Source organism: Pavona decussata, unplaced genomic scaffold (genome assembly GCF_977016875.1).
Source record: "Pavona decussata unplaced genomic scaffold, jaPavDecu1.1 SCAFFOLD_361, whole genome shotgun sequence".
In the NCBI taxonomy this organism is placed as follows: domain Eukaryota; kingdom Metazoa; phylum Cnidaria; class Anthozoa; order Scleractinia; family Agariciidae; genus Pavona; species Pavona decussata.
The window spans coordinates 74011-86350 of record NW_028145740.1 but is presented as its reverse complement, the minus strand read 5'-3'; the positions used below and the strand labels follow the sequence as shown (position 1 = coordinate 86350).

Sequence of the window (12340 nt, the reverse complement as noted above, 5' to 3'; positions counted from 1 at the left end):
TTTCGAGGAACAAAAGTCTTTTTAATAAAATAATTTACAGCCTCAAAGACTTTGAGCAGGACTCACAAGACTAGTGCACATCATACTTATTTTCAGGCAAACAAATAAAACTAAACAAAAAGCGAAAAACAAATTGATATACAAAAGTGATACAACAATAACATATCCGTGTTTTCACCGACGCTCTGATTATAGGTTAGAAAGTAGAACTATCTGAGCCATAGTTACCGTAGAGAACCGATGATACAAAAGATATTGCTTCAATGGTTTGTTATAATGTCAATTCTTCGAGTTTCAATGACTTTAGTCGTCTTCAAACTATATACAGTTTATTCAACAAACTGTAACTAGTCAGTTTTTTCCACTGAGACCTTCTTGCTGTGTGCGTCTGTTATTAAGATATATTTACTCCGAGTCACATGATGTGGCCATTGACTCCTCGCCCGCCAATTCGCGTCGCGTCGTCTTTGAGCTTCAACCTAATATTGTTTCTACAAACTGTCTTGTGTGCTTTTTGTTTCACTTAATTACTAGTTCAAAACTGTTTGAAACTGTTTGTGCCAGAGCTAGTGGGAGGAGCAAGAAAAGCTGTCCGCCGCGCGAAGGCTCTTCTCTGTCTTTTCTCTCTGGTGTGAAGTTAGCGGAGCATTTACCGCGGGTGAAAACAGATAGTAATACGGATAAGGTTTGTATTCTCGTAGCCATTCTGTGGACGAGTGGGCGGTTGTACTACAACGGGACGTCAGTGCAGAATCCGACGGTGCCGGATACAGCGCTTGTGAAGAAGACGGATATGGAAGCATAGCATTAGTTCCTCCAAACGCATAAGGCATGGTGAACGGTTGCGTTCTGTCAAATCCAACGCGTGAAACGCCTGTGTGTTCGTCCATACAGAGTTCCCTGGACGGGCGTTTACGGAAATCCCCCTTACTGAATCTTGATATGTAAGCGGGATGAATGTGCCAATAGCAACTTTTACCGTTGGCGGCCATTTCTCCCTTCACGAAGCATTCGTGTAGAGACAGATTATGGCGGACGGTATTCTTCCAGCCAGCTCGGGAGACGGTGAACTCCGGAAACATTTTCTCGATAACTTGGTAGATTTGCGAGAGGGTCAGCCTCTTTTCGGGAAATCGCAGAATTGCGCTGGCGATTAGCGCGATGTAGGTCATTGAAAATCGCCTCGACTTTGGTCGGCTTGAAGGAATGGCGGAGAAGTAGTTGAAATTGTGCCCTTCACATTTCTTGGTCTCTTGGTCTTTAAACGTGTGCTGGATGCATGGGCTAGCTACAAAGTTGGGAAGCTTTGTTGAACTGGCCTTCATGAACGAAGAATGTTCTCCGAAAGTGTCTGCACCCAGTGTGAAAGCCCTATTCCGCGGCCAAGGGCATTGGTGATGATCTTCTTTTACACCGGCGATGCTATGGAAAGTTTTGTAACAAAAGGCAGGCTTCATTTCAAATGCCTTGTTTGAGTTTTCGAGGCTTGAAAGGTTCAAAGGTAATGTGAACTTGAAATAACCAGCACACTGCATACAATCGATGAAATGGAGGCTCGCTGCAACATTTATTGGCCATGCCACTTAAAGGCGCCGCGGGGGAAAGCTGGAAACCAACCAAATAAAGCCAATCAATTGAACCCAACTTGAAAGCAATTAAATGGGTTACCTGTCCATGATTGTTTGCCCACCTCTTTATGACTGACATCTTTGTTAGGCCAAAATTAACTGCGCGGAAAATGACGACAAATTGGTCAATACTTTAGTAGAAATATTTTATCTGCAGTTTGTTATCCTAACGCTAACATTTTGTTAGCAAAATTGTGATTAGTTATAAAAACTTAATTGTTTGTTAAATAAAGCATATAATGATTTCCTGCGTCCCATTTTGTTATCACCTTGTAGTTTATTCGATAAACATTTCACTGAAATATCTCCTGGTTGGTCAGTCCAAGTTTATTTCAAAAGTACAAATTGTTTTCAAATGATAATTTTTGGGGATTTCTTTCTAAGGTCAAGTAGTTTTTATAGAAAGCACTGAATTCAAGTTTTGAGAGGTGTTGAAAGGCAAGTACCGTCAGAAATCTCCACAAGCACCGTTAATGAGATGAGGCGTGGTAACCTATTTATTATTTAGGGAAGGGTACCACCCGTCGAATCGCTTTATTCCATGTGAAACAGAACGGCAAAGTTTCATCAATTCAAACCGGAAAATTTCCAACCCTTTGTTTTGGTTGTCTCTTTGCGTTGAAATGAAAAGCCTTGAATTTTTCTCTCCCCAAAGGAAGGTACATTTTTCTCAAGAAATTAACTCCCTAAAAAGGTCAATTAAATCTAGAAGCTATGAACGATAACTTATTTCAGTACCTCTCAGTTCAAGACATAACAAATTTGTTGAATTAAGTATCCAATCGGAAATTAACTTTAACGCGAAGAACGATGCAAGAGAACAGCTCCGATCGGTACCTTGAAAGGCAAACTCGTAAAATTAATTGAATTAGGATAGAAACCAGTCTTCGTTTTAAAATTATTCGTTAAAACAGCGGTGCAAATAATGGAGGTTTAACTGATTTTTAAAAGTCTTTAACCGGCGGATAATAACCGTATTGTAAATTTGGCAGCGACAAGAAAACAGGTGTGAAGTATGCAAACAAATAAAGCTAAATATAAATATTCACGAGAAATGTTTGTTGAAATAAAACTAACTTGTGTCTGGTGAAAAAAAGGGGACTGAAATTCTTATAATTTACAATAATTTTGCCTTTTAATATTTTCATCCCCTTATTCAGAACCTTAACTAATGTATTATCTAATGGAGCTTGTTAATTTTCCGCTTAAAGGGCGCATGGACTCTTTAACAAAGGAGCATTTCATTCGAGTGCGGAGTATTTAGATTTCAGAAAATCAGTGTTGAGTGAACAGACCAACAACAGAAAGTACACTAACCTTTTTTCGTAGTAAATTTTACTTAAGTCTATTAGAAATAGGAGAAATGGTTATACAAATTTTCTGTTTTTGAATCATCATCAGATCGACTAGATGAAATATTACTTTTAGATTTTCGTCGCGGGCTCTAAGCAATGTTTAGTATATCGAGTGACAAAATCAGTCAGCATGTTATGTAAGGCTTAACGTTAGGGGCAAGAGTGAGCGAGTAGTAACTCTTATTTCATGTTTCCGTGATCAGTTTTAATGTCTACAGCACGTGGCTTTCACATTGTCCTAGTATCAGAGCCAATCAAAGCCTGATTCGCGCAAACAAGCTAAGTACAGTATACTTGAGGCTATATTGCCGAGTCGAGTTTTTGCGCTTCCCGTATAAGTGCCAGAATCCCTTATTGCCTTACTGGAAATATAATGTCCAAACATCGGAACCTAATATTTTAAAAGCAGCGGGTTTGCGTGGTGAGACCGGTAAAGGCATGGCGACGTTTCTTATTGCAACAAATTTGGCAGATTATTACAGTTAATGATCGATAAAGTCGGTCTCTAACGAGAAGAAAATTAGCACGACGCTATAATATACTGCATGAGCTGTGGAAATAATCGGAACTAATCCACTTTATCTCGGTTGGAGAAATATGAACCCACTGACCTCCACACGAGTAAAGTTAATAATTGATAACCTGCGACGCTTTGTTGGGTGAAAATTATTTTCCGTCAGTGACTTGTTTAAGTTCGGGCTTGAACATCGCAAGTACGCATTTTAAAAGTGTTTGAATTTTGACTTCAAACCGAATCTTGTCATTCGACAATTCTAGCCTTTATTTTAAATGTTGATTGTAAACAAATAAAACAAAACAAATGAAAAACATAAAAAACAAAACTTATGTCGGAATGTTTTGATGGGGATTAATTAGCCCGAGGAAAACTATATCTACGCAGGATGAATGAAAAAGGCACGTTATATGTCATAATTATTTTGCGCTTTGTTTTGCCTTCTGGTGATCGGGAAAAAAACTAGTCATGAGGGTTTTTGGGAAGTGTAAGAGACGTTGATTGTTTAAGTTTGCAAATTTAGGGGCGACATCTAACGACCAACATTAGGTTTAACTGTAAATACATTCACGGAGTAAACGGGTTTGGGGTACTCACAAAAAAGTATGGCTTGTATCATCTCCTCGCAAACCATTCTCCAAGTAAAAAACACAATATGCTATTGATTTCAATCTGTACTACCTTCAAAAACGCTGCAAAGCGAATGACACAATTTGTTTACACGTAATAAAGTTTATGCTCTGATTAAGTAACTGCAACTTGTTCGAAACTAAAAAACCAAACAAACACCCGCCTGGTTAAATGAAACACCCTTAACAAATACGTTGAAAATCGATGAAAGTGAAAATGTCAAAATTTTACATATGTCTAATCCGAAATAGTTATAATGAGTCTAATCGAAAAGCTACTTCTAGTCAAAACAACAAATAAGCCATTTTGCAGTTTCGTCGGGCAATATCAATAGACAACCTGCTCACTCGATCTCTATTGTGCAATACGTTTCCGCGCACATTTTTCAAGTCAACTTTGGCATCACCTGTGTTGTTTATTTTGAAGTAGCTTTTGTTTTTAAACTTAACAAACGAAGTGCATTTATGTTCATTTGAAAACGTCGCAATTCGTCCCCAAGTTAGCCTTTACTTTTGACCGGGTTTTTCTGAGTGGGTATGTCAGTCACGAGTTTAAATTTAAAACTTCCTCTGTGTCAAAATAAATGGTGCAAATATCAATTCCAAATTACTGTAGCTGGAATCGACAAACTCAGGCAGCTGAGTTTTAATTTGAAAAAGGCGCAGTGTAATTTAGATGCTAAAAATAAAGAATTTTTAGGGTGTGAAACTTAACGGAAGATTTGTTCATTGTAGAGAGTATATCAATCACTTTAGTTATCACGCATGTAGAGAAAACGACATGAATACCGCAAAATCTGTTTTGAGAACTTCGCAGGAAAATGTGCATAACCTTTACCTTAATGACATGTCTGAAACGTTTGTTAACTATTGAAAAAGATTCAGTTGTGGTTTCATTCGGACCTTGACTTACCCGAGACAGGCTTTTCCTTGTTTAAATTAAATCACGGTTAGAAAAGTATGATTGCAGGAATATGGTAATCTACACAACATTTGATGAAGATTCTGTCATTGCCACTAAACGCTTAATAAACCCATCGGTTTAACAAAATCATGTTAGTGAGTATTTTGGTTTCAAAATGTCACAGAAAACTCAGTGATCCTAATATCGGCTTCACCATGCTTTGAGCCAGGATTAATACCTGAGTCTTAACTGATCCAAAAAATAACCAGACGCCAACACGTTTTGTAATTTGCAAAAACTTAACTTTTAGAATATCGTCGCATAATCCGCCCTCAATTTTGCTTTTCGTGATTTCACCCCAGCAAAAATTTCTACATGTCCGCGACTTGCCATTGTTTCAAGACCTCATTATCATAAGAACCCGCGCGCGTGAGCGTCATTGTAGGGCATGACCGGAAAGAGTCCCACGCATTGACGTGCGCCACAACGTGTAATACGCGCGCGGGTATGTTTTGCAATTGAATAAACCCGTTCCCCATTCAGACGTGTGGTATATTGGACTGGAGGATTATTCACTAGGCTGAAAGATTGTACGTAAAATAAAATCAGAATAAAATAACAATAGCCGAGAGCCGAAGCTTCGCTTCGTGAACAATCTTTCTGCCGCGGATATTTCCCTCCGAGAGCCAATTTAAAAATATTTTATAAGCCTTTGACTTTTCTGTGAAACGAGCAGGGAAGACAAATTAAACGGCCGATTATGGTCACGGGGCGTGATTGGCGGTCTACCTACCACCCCACTAGTTTCCTTGGATTTTTATATACTGCGCTTAATAAATTGAGGCAGTAAAGGCCTACAAATCTAACTTCCTTTCTTTATGTTTCTCTTGTCGAAAAAAATCAGCCGGTTACAGATTTCAAATTGGTGCGACAACTATTGTCTGATTACCGGCGTGCATGAACGTTCTTATTATTGTTGGGAATTTGAGCCTGAAAAGTTCTTAAGATGTTCTTAAGTTATCTTTTATAGTATTTCAATAAATCTATGCGAACGTGTCACCAAGACACCAATTATTTGGGTTAATTGGACAATATAGACTAATTTTTTCATGTATTATTTTATCCTTATTTATATGTTCATTTTAAGATTATTTGGCTGGAATAAAAATTTCTTAACTGACTTTCAGCCTGGGTAATGTTTTTAGTATGTTCTTAAATTTTAGTTAACCTCAGCCTCAACGTTCTTATAAAAAAAGTTCTTATATGAAAAGATAAAGAGTGCATGTAGATGAGATTATGCAAGTAGCCACACGGCTAAATTGTGTTATCATTTGTGCCCATTTCAGACGCCGTACTTCACATGAGCCAAATCGAATTCAATGAGTTAAGTTCAAGTAAAGTACGGCGTCTGAATTAATTTCGAACGGCCGATCTAGTTCTGATCGTCTCAGCCATTTGTCACGCCTGGCTCAGCCGGGAATAACGGCTGTGGACCGACTTTGATTCAGACACCTTACTTCACATGAGCCCAATCAAATGCAGCAATTATTACAAATCTGCAATTTTCTTCAGTCATAATATGCTTTAGTGTATGAATTCGGCTGAATTAAGTTCGGCGTCTGAATCAATTCAACCGGGATTAATAATTTGGGTCGGTCTAAATTCGAATTCGATTCGGCTCATGTGAAGTACGGCGTCTGAACCGGGCCTTAGTACTCCGCTATCTCGAACTCCCCGCTTATTTGAAATGAGCACTGCTGAAACGAACTCGGTTAATTCGAACAAAAAATACTTCGAGTTAGCAGGTGTTCAATTATATGTTAGCGGGGAAGAGTTCGAGTTAATTAATTACTTCTACCGGTATTGTGTCTGATTTAACAATTATTCCACGAGCGCGCGTTGGATATGAGATGATAGGTAGCCAACGAGGCGCGTAGCGCCGAGTCGGCTATAATCATCTCATATCCAACAAGCGCAAGTAGAATAATTGTTTTCTTAAAAACAATAAACAAATATTGCTAGATCTTGCTGATTTCGCTTTCGGAAAACTACCAGAAGACAATTTAATGGCCGCTATTCCTCGGGCATGGTATAATGGATCATATACCATGGTTGCTAAGCCAATCAAATCCCTGGAATTGCATTATTAATACAATGATGCAGTTTTTAATAATGTAAAATATACTAGAATTAAAATATGGTCTATAACTGATGCATGATGACTGTAATACTCCGGGTGAAATACAAAAGTTTAAATTTATCGAAATTTAAGACAGAGGTATAAAAACCTAGTTAGATTAAGAAGGTAAAGTAACGTAAAACAGTATGATATATACAAGAAGTTTGTATTTGAGGAAATTAAACAGGATGAATATAACAGCACGTGACGAAAACAAACGAATTTTTTGCTCTGTTGATTTGAGCGAGTGGCTATTAATTAAATTTTATTGCGTTTCGAACTTTGGAGGAAGCAAGTTGTGGATCTTCAGACTTGGATCAAATTTACATACTTTAGTTTCAAATAGTTTTCCATATAGGTGTATAGGTGTAGTGATATCCTCTAGTGTATGAAATAGTTTAGGTACTTCCCTATGGGAAGCAGAAATCTAGTAACCGTATTTATAAATAAGCACGGTTTGTCTAAAGCCATGCCTATAACTACTTCTTTAGTTATCCATAGTTGTAAATTTTAGTTGTTAGAGTTTATTATCATATCTTTAATGTGTACACTATATCTTTGTATTTAAGCTTTTCCTATTTTGAGGCCCCTTCTAGATCTGTAATCCAATTCTTGTGATGAGGTATCCTAAGTAAAGATCGTTATTGACTGATTCAGTACTGGTCGAATGCCTTGCCTGACAAAAGACCTGCTAAAATGATTGTGCGAGCCAGCTCGTTTTTGAGATATTATGCATAGGGGAAAATGGCAGAAAACTGGCACTTTGTATAAATCGACAACTGATCGAACACGAGACGTGTACACAACGCCAAGTCTTGAGGTAGTGGCACTTTATAGTATAACCTCTTACAGCGGTTACCAATAACACACGAACTACCCCTTTCAAAAGTCAGCCGGGTTTGTGTGCAGGAACTTGAAAGAAAGTCAACGAAAGTAAAAATGTTAACCTTTTAATAATAGGTCTAAACCAAAATACGTATAAGATTGACTTTTGTTATTAAATTTAGCAGAAAAACTATTGATTTCAGTTTAGTTTTGTCTACTTACTTATGTAAATTTTCTTCATTTTCTTGATAATGATGACAGGATGTCATCGAAACGTCGAAATCTCTCCGCGTTAGTTTTTCTGCTAAATTTAAACCAAAATACATAGTTATAATGAGTCTAATTAAAAAACTCCTACCCGTTAAAGCAACAAATAAGCCATTTTGCAGTTTCGTCTGGTAATATCAATGGACAACCTGCGCACTCTCGGTCTCTATTGTGACTATTGTGCAGTAGATTTAATTTCTGCGCACATTTTTCAAGTCAACTTTGGCCTCACCTGTGTTGTTTATTTTGAAGTAGCTTTTGTTTTTAAACTTAACAAACGAAGTGCATTTATCTTCATTTGAAAATGTCACAATTTTTTCCCAAGTGTAGTCTTTAGTTTTGAGGGGTTTCAAGTGCGCATTTCTGGTATCAGGCGCGCGGGTTTTTTTTTTTTAATTCTTCCGTAGAGAATAAATGGTGCAATGTTAACTCTAGATTAGCTGGAAACGATAAACTCTGGCAGCTGTAAGACGTTGTTTGTCGAAAAAAAATTTACAAGCTTCACTTAATTTAAAAAAAGCACAGTGCAATTTAGATGCCAAAGTAAAGAATTTCAAGGGTCGCAAAACGATTGCCGGTGCAAAACTTAACCGACAAGTATTCATTGTAGCGTGATATGTCACTCATTTATAACGCATAGAGCGAAAACTGCATGAATATAACGAAATAAAAACTGTTTTCAGAACTTCGCAGGAAAACGTGCATGGCCTTTACCTATGAAATGTCTCAAACATTTGTTAACTATTGAAAAAGATTCAGTTGTGGCTTCCTTCCTTCACTTGACCTCGACTTGTCTGACACAGGCTTCAAATCATGATTAGTAAATCACGGTTAGAAAAGTCGTTACGGTATTGCAAGTAATCTACATCACGTTTGATCAAAATTCTGTCATTGCCACTACAGCGCTAAGGTCTTCGGCTACTAAGTCATGTTAGTGAATATGTTGGTTTCAAAATGTCACAGAAAACTCAAAGATTGGTTTCATGATGCTTATAGCCTGGATTAATACCTGAGGGTTAATTGGTTTCAAAATTTGTAATTTGTAAAAGTTTAACTTTTAGAAAATTGTTGCGTGATAACCTCAATTTTGCTTTCGTTTTTCCCGCCCCAGTGAGAATTTCTACATGTCCGCGACGTGCCATTGTTACAAGACCTCGTTATCATAACACCCGCGCGCGTGAACGTCATTGTATGTAGGCGTAGCCGGAAAGAGTCCCACTCATTGACGTGCGCCACCACGGGTAGTGCGCGCGCGGGTATTTTGTGAATAAACCCCACTCTAGCGTCTGTAATATAACAGAGGATCCGCATGTCCTCTCAAGTTGGAGATTTCTTTTTGTCACAGTATGCTACACGTGACGCGTATCTATCATGCCCCAGTGGCCAATGGGATTTTTTGTAACGCGTGATCTTACTTCTCGCTTCATCCGCGCTGTCACTCTTCACTTTGAATTCGAATTAGTGAAATCAAACGCAACAGATAAAACTTTGTTAGTTTTGAGAAATATTACTTTTAGCAGGTCTTAATTAAAGAGGCACGGGAAAAGAAAAACATAATCCGCTTATTCATTGATTTTTACCTTGTTTAATGCTCTGGCGCAATTTACGCTCAAGTGAAAAGTGGTTGTCCGACGTTTTAACTAACAGTAGAGAATTCAACCTGACAAATCAGAGCATCTGCCAAACGAAAAACCATGGAAGCAGTGTATTCATGTCAAAAATGTTTAACTGCTTAAAAAATAATGTTCTCGTGTTGATTCTATAGTTCTTTAGTATGAAAGCCACGCGCTGGGGATTTAAAAAACGTTTCTTGGTCATTTGGGTTGGTTTTCTCGGAATTATTATTCTTCTTCAAAACAGCCTTCTTATTTTAATATCAATTGGTAACAAGGAAAGATGTTGTTTACACATCGTAGAAGACAACAGAAAACTGGGAAAACTTGGTAAGTGCTTCTTACAGTGTATGACTTTTCTTTTTCACAGAAAAGCAGATATCGATTTAATAAATTAAAATAGCAAACAGATAGTAAAGTTTCAAAGCAAAGTATAAATGATCGAGTTAAAACTGTAGAAAAGAGGGCGGCCAAAGCTAAATACAACATGAACCACGGTCGGTAAATACAATCGAAATAGTTTGTCATGTTGAACTTCGATTTTCAAAGTCGGGTCTTGGGGGTTGGTTCCCTCTAGGGGTCCAGATCCCCTTTCAAACAACCTAAAGTTTCTTTAAAAAATTAAAAACAACCAAATGCATTCACCGATTGTAAAGAACACAACAAAGGTCGCTTTTCTGTATAGCTCGGGTAGCAAGGGTTTCGGCTCTGCGTTCTTCTGGGCATCAAACGTATCAAATTAGGAACAAAATGGAACAAAGGTCGGCCTAGCTTAATCGAACTTAACCCTTTCATCGCTAAAGGCGACTAATCTCGCCGTTTTAGAGGCTACCACTTTCAAGATTGGCCACGTTCTCAAATCCAGAAATCTGGTTATTATGGTCTACTAATAGTGTTAATTAGTAAGTGTTTTAGGCTTTAAGAGCAAACAAACTGAGTTTATCCTCAGTTTGCCGTCCCATATCAACATTTATTTTCAAGCAAAACCAAAAATGCCCGTTTTCTGCGGCATCGAGGAAAGCTGAAAAACACACATCTTTGCTTCCATTTTTTTAATTCAAAATCTCATTTTAAAACCAAAATTCCTTCATGACAGCAAACCTTAATCTCACAACTAAGCATTTAACTCCAATTTTGCCTCTCACGCGCACAGCTGTTCGAACATCAGCCATTTGATTCTAGCCACTTTTCAAAGCCCGTGATTTCCCCTTTGCCGTCCGAGTTGCATTCTGGGTAATTTCGATACAACGACGAAATGGAGGTCCCGCCATCTTAATTCAGTAATTCAGTGTCGAGCCACCCGGTCCTACTGGCAAAATATCGCACACATCGTTTTCTTTGGAAGTGAAATCTCCCCCAACTTGCCTTGGCAGGTCCGAGAATCCACCAACAGAACGGCCAGAGAGACAACTTCACTCGTGAGCCACCATGACTCGATACGAACACTTTTGGCGTCCCAGTCGCTATGAAATGATCTCTCACCTCTGGATTCTTTCAGAGGATTGCCTCTACTCTCCATTACAGTTTTATGATGCCAGCCTGGGAGCTTCTGCAGTGGAAAATGGCCCGAAAGTACACTTATAAACCGACAACTTACCGATTAGAATGTGTTTGTGCTCGCGAGCAAAACAACAACGGTTCAAATAGGTGACGTCACAAAAAAACTTGAGTCCTCGTTATTGCAGAGCAGCGAACATTTCAAAGGAGATCTTCATATAGGACAACTAAATCCGTTTTGGTCATCTACATCGAGATAATTGTCCATAGAGTCCAAGAAATTTGGCAGTGAAAGGGTTAATTCAATTCAATTCAATTCAGTTCAATCTTTATTTACACATGGTTAAAAAAATACATCAGGGCTGAGTTGCTCGAAGCATGGTTAGCGCTAACCATTGGTTAAGAGGTATTAAAATCTATAGGTTGTCATGGCATTTAACCCGGGTTAGCGCTAACCATGCTTCGAGCAACTGGGCCCAGGTAGGTAGAATATAGAACTACGAGACAAACTATCGATATCAAAATCGGTAAAAATATCTAAATATCCTAAACAATAAGGATGCGTTTGATTGATCGTATTCCGGAACTGAAGAATAAGCGGAATAGCTGTTAGATTTCAATTCGGGCATGGTATAATGGCTCATATACCATGGCCGCTAAGCCCACCAAAACTCCGGCATCGCATTATACAATGAATCCAGTTTTTAACAATTAACAGTGCAGAGAAAACACAGGTACAGATCAGACAACTTTTTGAGACAGTAAAACTCCTTAAAAAAATCCTAGGTTTTGCCTATGTTTTGTGAGGATTACAAGTGAAAAAGGATTTTTTTTTTCAGAAATGTATTCACAAATTTAAAATAAATAGCTGCTGTGAGGGTTACTTAAACCGAAAGTTCATTGACACTTGACGCGGTATCATTATGAAA

The 12340-nt window shown here is 38.1% G+C and overlaps 1 protein-coding gene across 1 annotated transcript; it reads right to left on the bottom strand.

Annotated features, from left to right (window-relative positions):
- Positions 1-423: 423 nt before the first annotated feature.
- Positions 424-4211, bottom strand: LOC146452940 (forkhead box protein G1-like). The gene is made up of 2 exons (XM_085097210.1): positions 4095-4211; positions 424-1605 (listed from the first exon to the last, which is right to left on the bottom strand). The coding sequence occupies exon 2, from the start codon at positions 1533-1535 to the stop codon at positions 567-569; it is 969 nt and encodes a 322-aa protein (XP_084953336.1). The 5' UTR covers positions 1536-1605; positions 4095-4211; the 3' UTR covers positions 424-566.
- Between the last annotated feature and the right edge of the window lie 8129 nt (positions 4212-12340).

Excerpts from the sequence above, each read along its gene's own strand:
- LOC146452940 (XM_085097210.1), bottom strand. The coding sequence starts at position 1,535 with ATGCAGTGTGCTGGTTATTTCAAGTTCACATTACCTTTGAACCTTTCA.